General features: G+C 40.1%; 2 protein-coding genes across 2 annotated transcripts; one reads left to right on the top strand and one right to left on the bottom strand.

Annotated features, from left to right (window-relative positions):
- The first annotated feature begins 1,064 nt into the window (after positions 1 to 1,064).
- cgref1 (cell growth regulator with EF-hand domain 1) lies at positions 1,065 to 7,272 on the top strand. Its single transcript, XM_034224294.1, has 7 exons — positions 1,065 to 1,380; positions 2,627 to 2,735; positions 3,049 to 3,120; positions 4,606 to 4,679; positions 5,137 to 5,261; positions 5,446 to 5,547; positions 5,980 to 7,272. The coding sequence occupies exons 1-7, from the start codon at positions 1,371 to 1,373 to the stop codon at positions 6,244 to 6,246; spliced, it is 759 nt and encodes a 252-aa protein (XP_034080185.1). The 5' UTR covers positions 1,065 to 1,370; the 3' UTR covers positions 6,247 to 7,272.
- A 1,048-nt stretch (positions 7,273 to 8,320) lies between these two features.
- On the bottom strand, positions 8,321 to 18,204 carry adpgk2 (ADP-dependent glucokinase 2). Its single transcript, XM_034224293.1, has 7 exons — positions 18,009 to 18,204; positions 14,833 to 14,992; positions 12,520 to 12,710; positions 12,333 to 12,429; positions 11,777 to 11,913; positions 11,203 to 11,339; positions 8,321 to 10,809 (listed from the first exon to the last, which is right to left on the bottom strand). The coding sequence occupies exons 1-7, from the start codon at positions 18,202 to 18,204 to the stop codon at positions 10,261 to 10,263; spliced, it is 1,467 nt and encodes a 488-aa protein (XP_034080184.1). The 3' UTR covers positions 8,321 to 10,260.
- Between the last annotated feature and the right edge of the window lie 1,050 nt (positions 18,205 to 19,254).

The raw sequence follows: 19,254 nt of genomic DNA on the forward strand, positions 1-19,254 counted from the left end.
CTTTGTAGATTTGTTGAGTACGTGTTTCCCCATATTTCGGAGCAGTAGTAAAGGTAAGGGAGAAATAGACTGTTATAAAGAGTATCTTTTCTTCAAGAATGTTCTTAGTATGATACAAAATACCTATTGTTTTTGACAGTTTAGTCTGTACATAATTTATATGGTGCTTCCAATTGAGTTTTTCGTCAACAAGCAGTCCTAAAAATGTACATGCACAAACTTTTTCCATCTCGGTATTGCAAATCCGTATAATGCAGTCATTTCTACTCTCAGACTTTGTATTGAATAACATGTAATTTGTTTTGGCCACATTAAGGGATAATTTATTAACTGCAAACCAGTTACATAGTATTTCTAATTCTGCATTCACAATTTTAACAAGATCGCCAAGATTATGATGGGAGCAGAGAATTCAAAGTTCAGGTTCAGCCTCAATATATTTGGGGAGAATTAAAATGAGCCGTCTTTATTTGCAGACAGCCAAGCCCCCTCCTGTGTTCGGTGAAGCATTATATGCTTAAAAATCCAATGTAGGATATAAACACGACTAAACTGCAATGATAGCAAAGCTGTGGCTTGTGTTTTTGGGGTAATAAAGTCCAAATCATTGTTGGGCTGTCAGCCAATGAGTGACCTGAGGAAGATGACAAATGTAAATTAAACATTGTTGAGAAAATGCTGCATCTCTTGCATTTATTGACATAGAGGAGCCTTATTGTTTACCTTTTTAATATCATTTTTTGTAATATTCAATTGCTTGGTTTTCGTGAAATTAGCCTGTTTTCCGATTAAAATGTAACAGATTGATGCATCTCCACAGATCATCTTAAAGGCTTCGGAATCCCCCCCATTGTAGTTAAAAAACTGTCAAAACTAGGGCCCCCAAACAGCATCTTGCATAGGGCCCCCCAAAAAGCTAGAAACGGCCCTGGTAGCAGAATAAAGAAAAGGTAAATTACAAGTTGCCTATCTCAGTACTTAAGACGCAGCCTACAGTCCTATAATAAACCCACTCAGTTGCTCTCCTCCTCTGTAGCTGCAATACAGCTCTCAGACTGAATGTGAATCACAGCTGTGAGCACTCTAAAACGCTCCTCGCGCACTACCGGAATCTGTGTGTCGGTGAGGACGTGGCGCGGCGGAAACCCCGGAGAGGAGCTGAATATACTGGAAACTGAAGATACAAAGGAGCACAAAGAGGGTCCTGCGCACACTCGCTGACACGACTGTTGTTCCACGTGGCCCCTGTCATTGACCAAAACACTTGCGCAGTGCAGACCGGGAGGCGCGCGAGCAGGGCGGTGCAGGGCAGAGGTTTCCAGATGTGAACCTTTAACCTGCCCGGACTAAAGCTTTACCGTTCATCAACTATGCAGACAGGTAAGTTCTCAATGACTGAACAGAGATTTAAAGTAGCACAGCTTGTGTTTATCAGAATGATTAACATCACTAAATGAGGGTTTCCATACGCGTATGTTACTTCAGCTCTCTTAAATGTAATGTAGGCTACATTTTGTTATGCGTACTCTCTTTCACTGATACTCTTTTACGCCACACATAGCTTTTATTTTATTTTGTATTTTATTCAGGGCTGTAACGTCAAAGCAGGAAGGAAGACAATAACAGTTTATAAGAGATCTTCAGTGTGTATTATGTTACTGTGCTCCACTTCAGGCTGTGATAATGCTGCAGTGAGGGGAGAGGAGTGTGAGCCTCGCTTTGTTAGCATCACTGCTACTTCACATAGAAGCAGCAACGTTAGCCGGTTTGTCACACAGGCTCATGTCAATTGGCTGGGAAGGTTTTTATTTTACACGTGGTCCAAAATAGAGAATACTTCATAAGCTGTAAGAGATGCAGGCTTTGTACAAATATTTTTAACAAATTGATTTCTTCTTGTTCTTGTTCTTGTTCTTGATGTTCTTGTTCTTGTTGTTGTTGTTGTTGTTGTTCTTGTTGTTGTTGTTGTTGTTGTTCTTCTTCTTCTTCTTCTTCTTCTTCTTCTTCTTCTTCTTCTTCTTCTTCTTCTTCTTCTTCTTCTTCTTCTTCTTCTTCTTCTTCTTCTGGATGTAAATTGCTTAGTAAATAATATTTATTAGTGATATTTGTTATTATTATTGTTACTATTCTTTTTATTATGAGGATAAAACTACTTACGTTACACATCCCTAGCCATCATTTACCTTTGCATCTCCCACTGTAGACACATCATGGACATACTCACTGACAGAGTGTGCTGAGCTGAAAATAGATGTGTCTTGAAAAGTCTGCAGGATTGTAACACAGTTAAACATTCATGTAATGAGTGGTGTATGTTGATAGGGAGTACAGTAGGTGATACATAGAAAAGTTGACACAACTAATAACACAATTGACTATGAGATTAAGAGTATACAAGTATTTCGGCACATAGCCATTAGCATTAGCCATGGGGAAATTCCACTTTGTACAGCATCACGAAACTATCACTTCTGATGTCTTAAAGAAGGAGTATTTGTATATTTTAGCGTTTCTGGTCATGTTTTTCAGTAAATCTATGACTTTTGAGCAGACACATTCCTGATGGTATCCTATGACTGTATTCTGTGCAGATGTGATGAGGTTATAACGTGGCTGTGTGTTGTAGGTGTGTTCATGGAGTCTCACCTGGGCAGGACGACCCTGTGTGTCCTGTCTCTGTTCCTGCTGCTCACTCACCTGAGCCAGGCTGCACCGGGTCAACCTGCGACACAAAGGTTACTCCATCTACAAAATGTTGCCTTTTTTCACACATACCAAAACAGAACATGTTGTGTCTTTCAAGTATATATATAATACAATATATTTCATGTCTACATTTTCAATTTGTCACTATTTTATGGTCAAAAGACTTACATTTGCACACTATGGGGGGGGGTTGCAATATCAGAATGGACACCTTTATATATGACGCTGGTTATTTTAAGCAGACCTTTGACGTGACAAATGATGAATGTTTCTGTTTTTAATGCCAGCAAAGGGAAACAGAAAACATTTATTTGCATCTATATTTGTTTGTCTTTCAGGGAGGAAGCAGTCGAGGCCCGCCCCCCCTTCAGCAGCGCTAGCCAATCCCTTTGGCTCTGGAGAAGAGGACCGCAGGTGAGTAAAACAAGATGATGTTTCACACACATACGATACACTTTTTAATTATAAGTCTATTAAGTGCTTTCTTAACGTTCCTTTAGTATGTCACTTCAAATGCAGCTTGAAAGTAAAACTTTATCAGAGGATGATTTAATATATCTCCCGTAGCTGAAATATATTAACAGTCATGCATTGCTGATAGTTCAATCAGGAGAGACGTTTTTTATACGTAACAATATATATTTATTGCCGGAAATACACAGATGAATGTAATGGTGTTTGGCGATTAGACCCCGTTGTGCGGGAGTATCATTCGGGAGGGGAAAAACCGACCCGATTAATCCCCCCCTGGGGTCTAGACACTGGTGGTAGTGAAGGTGGGAAGGGATTGATGGAGGTCGGTCTGAAGAAGAGGGGTTCAAGCTTGACCCTGGATTTGGAAGAAAGGAAGGTGGAAGGGGTTGAGGAGGGCTGCGTTCAGTCACCTGAAATGACAACTGTGAGGAAGGGGAGAGAGCAGATTTAAAGGTTTAGCAATGCACAATGATAGGCTTGTGGGAATAGAGGCGAAGTGATTAGCTGGGGAGTGACGCCCCCGATCACTGATTGAGAGGAGAGAGAGAGTAGTAAAATGGGAATATGTGAATGAATGACTAAAGACGGTCTTCCTGGTTGAACTTGCGCTGAGCTTCATTAGTGTGACTACTGATCCAAATGTGTTGAACCTGCAGTCAGCTGTTGTGGACTGTAGCTGCTGCCTTGTCACTCTGTGGACTTCGGCTGCTGTGTTGTGCTAATGATGTGGCCTGCACCATAAACTGATAAGATCACATGTGCAATAACACTGCTTTATGCTGTCCTTATGAAATACTTTTTGTTTATGGAGATAATGTAGGTGACAGGTCACATACGTTACAAATACACTCTGTACAGTAGTCTGAACTGACCAATAAGGAGTCACAGGTTTGATTTAATTGAGGAGCAAAGAGAAAGATAACCACTTTGTGGATTTTGTATCTCGAAGAGAACGTTGTTTGTGACGATGTGGCTGCAGCTTCTTTCTCCTTGCTAATAATAATAATATGTATATGTATATTACTCTACCATCGTGTTAGCTTAAAGAGATAGTTCCATTTTCTTTTAAGTGGGTTTGTATTAGGTACTTAGGCAGTGTGTTTACGACTTATTCTACAACCAGTACCCACACATTCTGCCCTCTTCGACTGGGAGAGTTGCTGCACATGTGTTGTTTAAAATGTTTCTACTGTGAGCATAATTTTTAAGAGAACGAAACATGGTATTGCCGCTCTTCTTTTCCATATAAACAAGTCTGAAAGACTCAATAGGAACACGTTAAAACATTATAACAACAACAACAGAAATAACAATAATATTGTGATCTCACTTGCAAAGAGTTAGGGTTGAACCAATCTGTCCCCTCAGTGTTAAAGTTTGCCTCTTAATAATTGACTGATAAATTGACGTCCACTCTTTGCACAGATTGCTGCAAAGTTACATTCAATCCAGTCTGAAGGACAGCCAAGGAGGACCCGAAATCAGCACCTGGGAGCAAGGTAGACAATCCCACATTGTGTGTAACGCTCATTACCACATATAAATACTTTTTTATAATAAAACTGAAAATCTATCGGGTAGAGTTGCAATATTAAGTCGACTGAAGATAACTGACAACTGTTTTTAAAATCAATTAGTTGTTTAAGTTATTTTTCATGTAAAAATGTCAGAACATACTGTTTTGAAAATATGGAGATTTCCTGATTCTTCTCTTTTATGATATTACATTGAATATCTTTGGGTTTTGGAGTGACTTGAGTGACACAAGACTTTAAAGAAATGATTATTAGATTAATCTAAAGTTATACGATGAGCAGAGATTACAAAGTGTCCAAAACCACCATATAAAGGTTATTGAAGTTGTGTTTGTGTATATACAGTTTGAGTGTTATAACTGCAGAGGATATCACGTGTGTGTTTGGTAATAACAGTCAGTTCTCTCCTGCTTTGTCTCAGAGGTTTTCTTCCTGTTTGGTCTTTATGACTTCGACCGCAGTGAGCTCCTGGATGGCTTGGAGATGATGAAACTACTCTCAGACTACAACTCCCATCATACACCTGGAGCAAAGACCAATGTGCTGGTGAGGAGGGGAGCCTGTCTACTTGTACATAAACCACTTTCACACTTTTTAGCCTGTTTATCTGACCTGTGTTTATGTGTGTGTGTGTGTGTGTGTGTGTGTGTGTGTGTGTGTGTGTGTGTGTGTGTGTGTGTGTGTGTGTGTGTGTGTGTGTGTGTGTGTGTGTGTGTGTGTGTGAGTACAGGTAGTGTCTATGGTAGACTTTTTACTCCAGACTCACGATCTAAACCAGGACGGCCTGTTGGCCCCGTCGGAGCTGCTGTCTCCTTCATTACCTCACACACAGGTACTGCACAGTCACACACTTGTTTCTTGTGCAACGTCATGATCATTGCCTCCAAGACACTGACAAGGCAAGAGAGCAAGTACTTAAGTGGACAAAATACAACTTAATTGTAACTAAGGGAGTATACTGAAAATATGTTTTCATGATTTAAGGTTATGTTTTTTCAGTTTTTCCGGAAATTAACAAATAAATCACAGCTGCCTTGATTATGTGGAGTAGTCGATTAGTTAATCTATAGAAAAATAATTTCCAACTACTTTTATAATGTAAGTTATTTTTCATGCAAATAAAGCAAAAAGTGCTTTTTTCAGCTTTTTGAATATTGTCTCAGGTTTTTATTATAATTAACTCATAGACTTTAAAGATCACACGCTTGTTTGATACATGTTTTGAAAAATTCACAGTATAATTAAACTCACATTTCCACCACAGGACTCCAGCAACAACAAAGCAGCCGAGGAGAAGCTGTCAGACCACGGGACTGACGAGGAGGCAGGAGGAGCAGAACAGAGGGAGGAGGCTCAGCAGGAGGTGCAGCTTCAAGATGAAGACAAACCTCAACAGGAAGTAAAGACAGAAGAAGAGGAGCTCATAAATCAAGTGAAAAAACAGCAAGGACAACAGATCCCAGAAGCCCCAGCTGCAGAACATGGGCAGGACCACAAAGTCCCCGTTCATCAGGGACAACCAGAGATGTGAACACACAAACTGTGGACCGCAAGATTTCTGTTGAAAAAATACCAAAATTCCGCTGAGAGGACTTCTGAATCTTTATCCCTACAAATGATCTTTATCTCGATTACAATTCTCGATTACACTTTCTAATTCAATTGAGGATTTACACGTAGATGGCTGAGGAGATCAGAATCTGAAATCTCTTCAACGAGGAATGTATTGAAAAGTTCCCTCTCACTGCATTTGTTTTCTACAGCGAGTAACAATGACTTAAAAAAAGCTGGAAAAGGGAGAAAATGACTACATTTAAAAAATAAAAAGCAGTATTATTTATATTAGTAAAACAGAAGCCATCCCTATTAGGCAAAGTACTTATACATATTATTTTATTCTACATGCAAGTGCAACAGTTGGTCATCTTTTTTTAAATAATTTGGAAAGCACAAGATGTGAATTTTGTTTTCTTCACTTGTATTTATGAAGCATTTTCTATCATACCTGAAAGAAGGAGCATGTTTTAATGTTAATGTGTTTGTCTTTAGAGGACCAGTTTGTTCATGTTCACACTGATTGGCCTTATGACTGAGCCACCAGGACTGTTATTTAGTTACACTGCTCTCTTTTACTACCGTTTGGCAATATGCTAAGACACACTGATGTGCCATGACATTAAATCCGCTCTTCCTTGGGAATTTCGCAATGATTAGTTTATTTACTGAATACAATTAGACCATTTTGATGGAGAAAAGCACCATATTATGCAGTATCAGTCAAGTCTCCATTTTCTTTTTATGCACTTAATCTAGTAAGCGTTCACTTTTGATGATTTCATGTGCCTGAAGGAGTTGGAAACCATCAAATCAGTAAAGGTTGGGAAGTTAGAAAGTCCCCATTAAAATGACATTAGTTATTAGCTGCAATGCAAAGTCTCTATCTGAAAACTTGACATGTGTTTTCAGTATGAAAGGGTTTCCAACTTGTTCAAATGTTCTCTTTTTAACCATTTATGAATTCATACAGATTAAAAAATAAAGCAAACATTTCATTTATCGTCTGCTTTTTAAATTCTGTCTCCAGTTACTAAGATGTGTTGAACTTCTAAGAACAAGATAAGGTCTTTTTATAGGAAAATTAACTGACACATTTAGTTTTTGTTGTAAAATGGTATATAGCCTACCAAATGACATTTCAATTTATGAGGGAAATCGCACACCTGGCTCGTTTTTCTGCAGCCAGGTGAATCAAACAAGTCCTAACACATCTCTCAGTGAGCTCAGCACCCCAATCCTCAGTCTTTACATGTAACTTTAGGTAAATAGTGAGGTTGAATGTTTTCCAGGGAGATTGGCACCATCATATTCTTTAAGTCTGATTCCATAATTGGGAAGTTGTTTAAAACCAAAAGACTGACTTGTCACTTGAACAAGTCTTGAAATTGCTTTTATATATGATATGAGGCTGTATTTCACAGTTGAGTTGTGTGTTCAAATCTGCAAAGACGACCACGGTACACTTATTAATCATTCATGTTTTTCCAAATCAAACATCAGACTTCTTTAAATAATGTATGCCACTTCTTTTAAAGCTTGTGCTCTTATGTGCCTGAAGCTGCTAAGTGAGTTCTTAAGTATACACTCTGCAGTAAAGGCAGTTTAGTCCTTATGTTTTTCACATATGTAAGAATCATTTTAAAGAGTCAAGGAGACCTGCAAATACTGTCAAACGACATCTAATAGTGTTTTTCCAAACCCTTCTCAAGCTGCAGATTCCTTATTAGCTGAGTAAGCTGATTACATCTAGGCCCAGTAGTGGTATGATAAGGAGGAGGTCATCTATTCCTTCAACAAGATGTTCAGATAGCATGTGCAGCCAATGGATAAAATGAAACATGAAATGTGCTTAATGGAGTGTTAAGAGAGACGAAGAAGCCATGCCATGACGTGACGATCCCACTCGCTGTAAATCCTATTCCTCGAGTTTAAAAATAAATAAATTACAAATCAAGTGATAGCTTGTCCACAGTATTATTTTAAACTGCAGTTTGAGCCAAGATGGACGTGAAACATGAGCCCAGGTATGAAAAAATAACAAAGCAACGAGTGCTTTATCAGCGTTTTATCTGAAGTGGTTCTGCATTGAATAGTTAACATGCATTAAAACGTTACACACAGCTTTGGATGACAGGACGTATCTAAAACTAAGTGTTATGTTAGCAAACACAAGCAGTTTTCTATCTGAACATGAATGCATGCTGAAGTTCTGCTTTAAACAAATTCATTTCACAGTAAAACGTGAGCCATTACTCATCCTCAAATCAATCAAGACAAAGGAAATGAAACATAAGACAAAGGAAATGAAACATAAGCCTGCAGGTATAGAAAAAGTCTGTATTAAACATTCCCTTATCACTAAACAGCATAAATAAAACAGCATTCACGAGTACAGTGCTGACATACAGAGGAAACACGTTGACTGGTTTCTTTAGCTCCTAATCGTTGCACTGTAACATGAATATGCGTGTTCCTCAGTGAAAAGGGGAGCATGTTGTATAGAAAGAAAATATTCCACTTGTGAAGATACTTATGGAAGCTTGGTCTGTGGAGGAATGTTTTATATGGATACAGTGTGAACCATTATTCCCATTTCAGTCAGATATGGTTTCAAAGGAAAGGGATTTCTACTCTGTATACGTCTATGGCCAATTAGAGACAGGGGCCACTTCTATTTAGGCCAATGGGGATTAACTATATGATAAAAAACAACAACAACTAGAGAGGAGACTGTGTCACAGTATGCAGCATTATAATATGAGAACATGAGAAGTGTCTACCAGTAACGCCTCTTTAGCAGCAATGTTATCAGGGATAGTCCACACTGGTTATTTGGTCCTTAAAAACATAAATAAACACAAGAAGATAAATGAAAGATGATAGAAAAGTTTGTCAAAGTACACCGAAGAGAGGAAAGTGGAGAAACATAAATAGCATGGAGGTAGAAAGGAGGTCTTTGACATCATATCCAGCTACCTAAAGTGGTCTAGTTTTTGCATTAGTACTCTGCAACATAAGAATCACAATCAACAACAAATCAAACACACCCAGACCAGTATTCACATATATTAGGAAGAACAGGAGGTGATAACCTCTAGCTTTCTTATTTCAAATCCTAAGATAGGAGAGGGAGGAGGCTCTCATTAAAAGGGTTCGGATGTGACCTTTAAAGGGGACATATTAAGCTGAGTTTCATACTTGGACTTTACGTTTCCAATAGAGCATCTTTACATGCGTTATGGTATACATTAGGGCAGGTTTATTCTAATGAGCCTGTTTCAGTGTAAGGAGTGGAGCCACATATAAAGGGCTTGTTGAGTCTTTGTGTTCTGATGAAGGAAGGACACAAAAACTCTCAAAACTCAAGATACCCAAATGCACTGATAAAGTGTGTTTTTTACGACAATCCCCTTTAGAAAAGGAAGCTCACTTTTCAGCCTTATTTTGAAACTGCGTATGCTGCAAGGCAGGGGCGGTCAAAGAATTATAAAAAGGACAGAGCAGGGCAGTGTGTCTTTTAAAGTTTTAGTTGTAACAAATAATCTGGATGCCAAAGGGCTTTGCACTCCGGCAAAGACAGTGTACAAATATTAATATATGTACCCAACGTTAATAAAACAAACACGAAACTAGCGATAGTGCCCTGCAACCTAATGTAAACTCACACACACACACCTAACTGAGAATTAACTGCAGATAGTCTGGTTTGGATTAGTCAATTTACTAAACTGTAATGTTTGACTTCACCTGTTTTTATCTGCATCCCCCTAACAACCAGGCTCATACCTGATTAATAACCACATCATGTGACTCCTACAACTGATATTCACTTTTCCTATTGGTCCACCAGGAGCTGCCAGGGCGACAGCATTAGCCTGAAACATTTTACAATCAGTACCCATGTTTGCTGGGTACTTTGTATCACACCTAGATCAAGTGTCCAGGCTCACAGAGCACTACACACAGATGAAGCACACAGTGTCCTTCTCTAGATCTGCAGCACCAGGCCGGCGGCTGAGATGTTGTCTCCTCCGCCTGCAGTTTGGTAAACCTCGGTGCACACGAGCACCGGGGCCACGCAGATCTCGTAGTCGTCCTCGTCCCAGCAGCTGACGGGCCGGCTCTCCTGCAGAGGGATCCGCACGCTGCCCTCCCGCTGGCTCACAGAGAACGAGTCGTCCATGATGAGCCGGGCCTTGCTGGGGTCGATGTCATCGGAGCCGCAGACGTGGCGGTTAGCCGTGAGAGACGCCTTGGCGGTGGCCGACATGGTGTTCTTCCACTTGGAGCCGTGGGTCACGATCATGGCCTGAAAGGCGAGCGTGTGGACGTGGAGCCGAGTCAGCGGCTTCGCTTTAGCGCTGCTTGTGTCGCTGTCTTCCTTTGAGCGGAGGTTCACGATGCGGTACACCTCCCTCATCTGGTCGAGGACGGTGGCTACACGAGGGTTAGGGTCTGACAACACCGTGATGTTGGAGTCTTTCAGCAGGCTGAGCAGGTTGGGAAGCTCCTGTTCATTCATGCCTAAAGAGTCGGCCTGGGAACACAGAGTGACGAGTTAGATTACTGGTCAGCCTTTAACTGAGCTGGCATCTTCCTATGCTGCCTTCAACTTCTCTTTACTAAATGTGTTTTTAATACAGCAAGAAAATAGGGAGCAAGCTAAAATAATCATACAAAACAGATAAAAGAAAAGAAGAGAGGAACTATACAAATGCAGGGGGGCACATTTTGTTTAGAAATGTATTCAATACATTTGACTAAGCAAATCCAGTTTCAAACTACCTGGAAATATTTGTCAAAACACCTTTTACCTTTTTATTATTTCCCTTATTTCCTTTTTCGACCCTGTGTTTGTGTAATTGTTCTAGTAGCCTTCAATGTTAAGTAATGTGTTGATTTGAAAAGTTTAACCAGCAGTTATACATACATGGGGAATGACGTAGTGAAAAAGTTCCTCCATTATACCCTCTTCTACAAAACTGGCCATCTCAAAATGGACTCCAATCGTAGGAGAGGAGGAGGAGAGGAGGTCGGCGAGGCGGGAGAGCAGAGCCTCGCGCTCACCTGGAATCGAGAAATAAAAGAAGGGAAAGGGAAGAAAGGTACCCAAACATTAACAATCACAAAGTAATGGGGAACAATGTTTAATAATAATGAACGCCTATTTCTCTTGTATCACAGACATAACAAACGAAACATTCTTAAATGAAGTAAACATAAGTCATAACGCAAAGTAAGGATAGTAATTAATGGATTTGATGAACTTAGAAGCAACATTGTGAGATTCTATTCTTTCTTACATCATCATCGCTGTATTTATTTATATTTTTTAATTAGACTGTTTTTTTTAGTTTTTTTTTTAGCTTGATAGCGAGCTGGAGATTGTTTTCAAGTAACTCATGTGAGGACATTTTCAATGATGCGGGTTTGAAAACTGACCACAATCAAATTATTCTGAAAATCTAAATCCTATATCATTACATGCCTATTCACCAAATTACCTGACTGGAAGGGGAAGTTATCCATCATTTGCAGCCCACCCACCACCAGCAGATCTGGGTCGAAGCCTTTGAGTTTCTCTGCAAAAGCAGCCATGGAGTCCAAGTAGGGGTTATGGTCATCGCTGTGGACGATATATCTACAGAGGGAAAAACAGTGAGCTTCAAATACTGCATAGGGTAACATTAATATGCATATCACACACACACACACACACACACACACACACACACACACACACACACACACACACACACACACACACACACACACACACACACACACACACACACACCACACACACACACACACACACACACACACACACACACACACACACACACACACACACACACACACACACACACACACACACACACACACACACACACACACACACACACACACACACACACACACACACACACACACACACACACACACACACACACAGTCTCCTGTGCATGATTGAAAATGTGCCTCTGGTTTAAATACTCTCACATATACAGTTCCCTGCAGCTTCTCAAAGTGTGTACCGAACGCTCCACTAACACATACCTGTTGGCTCTACGTGACGTGTATTGACCCCAGCTCGCACCAGACGGATACTCCAGGATCAGATGAATGTCTGGCTCCTCAACTATGTTCCCTGCCACTGGAAACACAGAGGGATTCAGAACAGGAAGGTTTAGTACACTGAAGGCACAGAAGTGTACTGTATGCGTGTGTGTGTGTGTGTTTGTACCTGCAATGTGTTCAGACAGGACATCAGTGAATTCGGGGCTGAAACTCCCCCCTAGCAATAAATCACATCCCTCGGTTGCCATGCGGCCAGCCATCACCGGGGCATTGCCGCCTATTGCCCATCTGTTGCCGGGTAGGTCACGAGACGCTTCCACCAGCTCGCTGAAGAAAGTGTCATTTAGCACAAAACGCCTGCAAGACAGAAAGAAGTTAAACAATGTCGAAACTTGAAAGAACCAACACAATTCCCTCTCAGTTATTATTATTACATGTTACTTGTTAGACGCTTTTATCCAAAGCGACTTACATACTCAATACTGTGGGCAATCCCCACAGGAGCAATTTGGGGTGAAGTGTCTTGCCCAGGTACACAACGACATGCTGACTGCAGTGGGGTTTGAACCTGTGACCTCCTGATCCGAATACCAACTCACAACCCACTGCACCACACACCTCCCTCTCAAAACTTCATATTTTTCTTATCGTGTCGTAGTTATTTTATTCATTTGTAAAGCATTGTGAATTCAAGTTTCAAGGCTTTTATTGTCATGTGTGCATAGCTACGTTGTAGATATGACAATGAAAACCTTAGGCCACAGGCTTTTGAAATATGCCGTTTAAATAAATGTGCCTTGGTCCAAGAACTAAAACCTGAGAAACCTGTTCACCAGGTCTGTTGCAGAACCCGTGAATCTGAACATCTGTGAACAAGTTAAGTTGTTGGAAAACCAATGTATACTCAGAAAAAGAAAACAGACAACTTAAAATCCTCTTCAATACTTGACTGTGTTTAATATACAGGAAATGGCTCCCCTTGTTGCTATGAGACACCTGACACTACGTAAGCAATGTGCCACCCTTGTAATAATAGCTGAAATATTTCTGCCGAGTCATTCTGAGTGAAGCCATCACATGGAAAACAAAAGAAGCATGAGTCGTGTTCATGGAGCCTCATGGTACACAAACAACCATAATCTGGTTCAACCTGTAGATATTTCTAACTTGTATATTCATGCTTATCTGTACCTCTAAAAATATTTCTCTTTCTGAAGACATACGACTCATTTTAAAATGTGAAATAATCTGCAGTACTCGTGGCAATGACGGAGACATAAGAGAAACAGAAGTAAAAGCTAGGCACAGAAAATAAAACTATCACACATGTGGTTTGGCTCTCTCTACATTTGGCAGAGACACCCAACAATTTCTTCTGTGCACAGAACAAACCAGGCCCCACACACACACACACACACACACACACACACACACACACACACACACACACACACACACACACACACACACACACACACCACACACACACACACACACACACACACAACACACACACACACACACACACACACACACACACACCACACACACACACACACACACACACACACACACACACACACACACACACACACACACACACACACACACACACACACACACACACACACACACACACACACCACACACACACACACACACACACACACACACACACACACACACACACACTTTTTAAGCATGTTGCCGTTAAGTGTTGACAATGAACAAGGGCTCACAGCCAAAACAGGAGAAGAGAGGGGAAATAAGTTCAACGGCATATCAAATGTAAAACTTTAGTGGCTGATAAACATCAAAAGCAACAGAACAATTCATAAGCACTGAAGGAGTCTATCTAGTATGTGTATTTTATAAGAAAAACATAGCGTGTTTCATTGTACTTATTTATATGTACAGGGCGGCTGTGGCTCAGTGGATAGAGTGCTGGACTTCGAATCAGGGGGGTAGCAAGTTCGAGTCCCACGCAGTCAGCATGAGGTTGTGTCCCAAGACACTTCACCCCAAATTGCTCCTGTGGGGATTGCCCACAGTACTGAGTATGTTAGTCACTTTGGATAAAAGCGTCTAAAAAATGACATATAAAAATGTAATGTAATATGTATGTGCAAATAAACCCTTTCACATTCATGGTGAAATCGCAGTGTTTGTGAAAGATCATGTGAGGTAGGCAGCCTGAGGTATGCATCGCAACAAAGAAACTGTTTTCTTTTAAATCTACTCTTGACTTGTCTTACTCCTGACAAAGTTTCCATCTACTCCATGTTCCCTATTCAATTAGAATGTATTCATTAGTCAAGTTTTAGCAAAAGTGCATGCGTTTGGAAAACAGTGAGCTTAAAGTACGACTTGAAAAATGAGCCTTGGAGTGTGAGAGTTTGCTCACGGATGTTTTATGTATATTTGCTGTTGTCACAAACAGACTTAAATTCATCAAGAATTATATAAAAGTTGTACTCACTCTGCGGCAGCTCCCGGTGCGAAGAAATAGGCGAAGCTCTGAGCCAGCTGCACTTCATTTTCTATGAGGTCGTGGTGCAGGGGCTGGTCTGTGTGAGCGAGGCCGATCTTATTCAGCAACGAAACCCCGTCCACTATTAGGTCCACACAGCCTCCAAACCCTGTGGGGGAGGAAAAGAGATACATGTTTGAAATCAGGTTTCCAACTCTAAATCTAGGGTCAAAATGAAGAAGATAAAGAGATGACCTACACTGTCTTTACAACATCAAATCTTCAAGGATAATTCGACTTATCGGTAAACTAATTGAAAGAAATAATAAAGAAAAACTATTCTAATTAATGATTAATAGCTATAATTCATGCAAAAATGGCACAAAATATTGTTTTCAGACTCTTAACAAAAAGTATGTTTCTTTCTTTGCTCGTTTATATCATATTAAACATCTAAATGGAATAAATAGCTTTAATTAATATCTTTGGGTTTTGGACTGATAAAACAAGACGGTTAAAGAAACCTCCATGGACTTAGAGCAGTGCTTCTCAAAGTGTGGTCCGCGGACCACTGGTGGTCCGTGAGCGCCCCCTAGTGGTCCGTGAGTATATTGGTAACATTTCACATTTGAAATAAATGAATAAATGTAAGTTTTCCGCACTCTCGCGGGAATATCTCCGCAATGGAGCGAGCTTAAGTTTCGATTGTATGATATAGCCAAGTGCAACACCTTTGTCACACATGTTGCCGCTTGTTTGTACCATTTTCAGGCGATTTGTAATCTGTTCTAGAAAAACGATGTGTTTTTGGATATTTGTGGAGTTAGGTGGTCCGCGAGTGTTTTTTTATTGGTTAAGTGGTCCTTGGTACGAAAAAGTTTGAGAAACACTGCTTTAGAGGGATGGACATGTTTCACTAGTTTCTGACGTGTCATTGACAAAACCATTCATCTCCAGAAGATCATTCACAGATTTTATTCAGATGCTGGTTCCTACAGTGAGAACACAACTGGATAAAACAGCTTTTAAATATGCTGCCCCCCCCACAGCTTGGAACAATGTACAGAAGGAGCTGAAACTCTCAGATGTAATCACTATGGGGGAATTCAGGTCCATCTTAAAAGGACAGAGAACACGACACCATTGGTAGATGTGAGTGCTCGTATATCAAAAAATCGTTTTAAATGTTGCCAGTTTTTAATGATTTTTAATAGTTTGTTTTATTGCGCATATTGACTGGCTAATGTGCCATTTTATTTGTGTTTTATAGCTGTATTTGTCTGCCTGTCTTGTCTGTGTTTTATCTGTTGTAACTTCGTACATGCTGCCCTTCTTGGCCAGGTCACTCTTGGAAAAGAGATTTTAATCTCAATAAGTCTTTTACCTGGTTAAATAAAGGATATATATATATCATTCACAGGTGAATAAACAATGTTAGTTGCAGTGCTATGACTGCAGTCAAACTGAACATTAGATGAACAAAGACAAATGTATGATCGGCAGTGAGCAGCTTGAGTAAACTGAGCATGTTCGAGTACTCACACGCAGCTGCTGAGCTGCATCATTTTTCAAAGGATCCGACACATCGATACAGTTCGGGCTGACGAGTCATCAGCGCATAGCTTTCATCGACAATATTTTCTGTCAAGTCTGAACCAAGGCCAATACGCTTAGCAAAAACCCAGACTGCCTGACTAAGTTAGCAAGCTGGGAGAAAAGGCAATGGAAAAAGTTAGTTTGTTTCACTTTATTTAACATTTGAATAGGTTTTACATATTGAAATTAGTCTGACTTTAGCTTAACTTCTTGCTGCTTTGTTTGCTTTGCAATGCACTTTGCTAACCATCTGCTTTGCTCTTTAGATAATTTGCTTTCCATAATATAAACAAGAAGACCTGTGCATATTATTAGGTCATAAGATCAGCACAAATTACATATTTACTGTGCTTCTGGTTGAAAGTCAACAGACCAGTGAAGCACCTAAGAAACATTATAATGAGATGCAACTTGTTATGCCTTATATATTTAATCTGAATAATAACAATGTAAGCGATGACTGCGTGGCTAAGCATGTTGAACTGGGTAAAGGTTGGACTGATAGGGGATCACTTCTGTTGTGTGGTCGTAACAAGGCTCAAAGGACAAGATTTTAGGATTAGATCACGATAGTGAAAGACGGGCCAGCATGCAAATAATGTTGTTTGCTGTAAACTATCTTAAGCAGCTTGTCAGGTGAAGAATTCCAGCAATGTTCCTGATGGTGGATGGAGGATCTCTGAACTGATGTTTAAAAGTGCTAATCATTAATGGTCAACCCTCTGTAACCTCCCTATTTGTCCAAACTACACTCAACATACAACACTCGCTAAGATCTAATTGATTTCCCCTAAGTCATTCATTTGCTGACAAACCTCCAGATATTAGCAGAAAAAGGGAAATGTGTAGCTAGGTTAACTTCATAGTGTAAACATGTTCCCAGGGTCCCATGCCTGCCAGCTCAATATCCTTTACACATTTAGGAGACCTTTCAAATTGTTTTATGTTTTCAGAATTGTTTTAAATTGCCTTGGTCAAATATCCAAGCCAGTTTGGGTTAATGTGTGAAAATCACCCAAACCATAGCTCTTTAAAGCCCACTGATGTTGTACTTCTTAATAACAAATGTGTTGCCTCTAGACGTTGACATCTCCACAGAGGCTTAAGTGGTTCAAAGTGCATTGGAAACTTCAATTTCCCTTTCACCATTCCCATAATGTACAATCTTTTACGTAATAAGGACCCTGGAAACCTAGGAATGACCCCTTTAGCTAATGTTTACCCTTGTGTCAGTCAGTGGTCTAAAGTAACTAGGCACATTTACTCAAGTAGTGTATTGAAGAACAATTTTGATAGCAGGACATTTATTTGTAATATAGTATTCCTACACTCTGGTATTTGTACTTTTACTTAAGTACAACATCTACTTACTTCTTCCACCTCTGGTATACATGGTTAGAATGATATGTGTTTTGTTCTGCTGTGTTACGGAGCAATTCATGTTTCGTTATTTAACCTGGAGCATAACCAGTCAATACGAGCTCGTGCATGCTATTCATTACATCAATGATTATTAACTCATAGACTCCGTATTTAGACTCTAACTGATGTTAGGCTAGGCAGCGTTAGCTAACATCACCTGCACTTACCCACTGCCACTTTAGGTCGGGCCACGTTGTTCACCCCGACTTTTCCTTCAGCCCGGAGCAGAGAGGACAGGACGGTGTCCAGCCGGTCGTCCAGTACTTCATTCTGGGGTGACCGGAACCAGAAGGATAAAATAACCACAAACAGGGACACAACAGGCCCATATTTCATCCACGAAGCCCTTCCTTCTCTCTCCATCGCTCGCTGTCTTACTAGATCCGGTTGCTCACACCGCCGGTTAAATAACAAGCCGTGCGTTGAGTTCGTTTGTTTTACTCGCCGGAGTGTTCCGGGTGGGACCTAACTGGGCGGAGACTGAGCAGAATCCTTAATTTCTGTTATTGTTTTAAAACGTCGCCACTTCAACTGTGATTCAGTATCTGTAAAAAAACGTATTTCTATGATCTTTTTGTAAAGAAAGCTTATTTTTTGTGTTCTGTTGTTTACTGACGCACCGATTTCAGTTTTGTTAAGGGAATACGCCTGTGTGTAAAACAACACTTATTGTACTACGAAGGGAGAGTGTTTGTTTTCGCTGACAGCAAGGCGTAAGTGAGGGCAACTTTCATATATTCAAATAGAATGGAAATCAGATGTCAAAGGGGCAAAACCGGCAAAAATAAACACCTAAATAGAATAGAACAAGTAAATACTTAGGGGAATGTTTCATACGCATCGCCAATGTTTAATTTAAATGCTTAGCAGGTCCCACGTGTCCTTTATTTTCTCCAAAAATGTAATAACTTGTACAGTTCAATGTGTGTAAAACAGATTCTAATTTTTTTTTTTTTTTAAAGGGCGGTTTTACATTTAAAATGTAAATAGAATGTATCCACATCATCCTTTCTTATAATGGCTGAATGGTTACATTTGTCTGTTCTCAACAAATGTTTATTACAACGCACATGTACAATGTAACCATTCAGCCATTATAAGACATATTTACAATGCCATACAAGATGAGGCAGGTTTAATGTCGAGCAGTGCAAAAAGTTAAATGTATATCATCTTTAGACTTGTTGAGAACATGCTTTGCAGGGTAAAATGTCATGGTACCATAGCACCTCCAAGGCGCTAAAAATAAAACGTCAAACATCGCAAAATAAACTGGTCAGACTACTGCTTGACCTTTCATCTAGAACCCACCTCACCTCTGCCCAATTTGACAACCTAGGATGGCTTAGAGTAGACGACAGAGTACAGCTACTTGCAATGGGCCTGGTCTACAAGATCCACTACACCTCTATG

Source organism: Gymnodraco acuticeps, unplaced genomic scaffold, assembly GCF_902827175.1.
Source record: "Gymnodraco acuticeps unplaced genomic scaffold, fGymAcu1.1, whole genome shotgun sequence".
In the NCBI taxonomy this organism is placed as follows: domain Eukaryota; kingdom Metazoa; phylum Chordata; class Actinopteri; order Perciformes; family Bathydraconidae; genus Gymnodraco; species Gymnodraco acuticeps.

What these genes read in the sequence shown, in the direction of transcription:
- adpgk2 (XM_034224293.1), bottom strand. Translation starts at nt 18,204, where the DNA reads ATGGAGAGAGAAGGAAGGGCTTCGTGGATGAAATATGGGCCTGTTGTG. An exon ending in CCGACCTAAAGTGGCAGTGG is followed by an intron (nt 14,993 to 18,008) that starts GTAAGTGCAGGT and finishes CCTCCCCCACAG; the next exon opens with GGTTTGGAGGCTGTGTGGAC. An exon ending in ACGTCACGTAGAGCCAACAG is followed by an intron (nt 11,914 to 12,332) that starts GTATGTGTTAGT and finishes TTCCCTCTGTAG; the next exon opens with ATATATCGTCCACAGCGATG.
- cgref1 (XM_034224294.1), top strand. An exon ending in AATCAGCACCTGGGAGCAAG is followed by an intron (nt 4,680 to 5,136) that starts GTAGACAATCCC and finishes GCTTTGTCTCAG; the next exon opens with AGGTTTTCTTCCTGTTTGGT. An exon ending in GAGCAAAGACCAATGTGCTG is followed by an intron (nt 5,262 to 5,445) that starts GTGAGGAGGGGA and finishes GTGTGAGTACAG; the next exon opens with GTAGTGTCTATGGTAGACTT.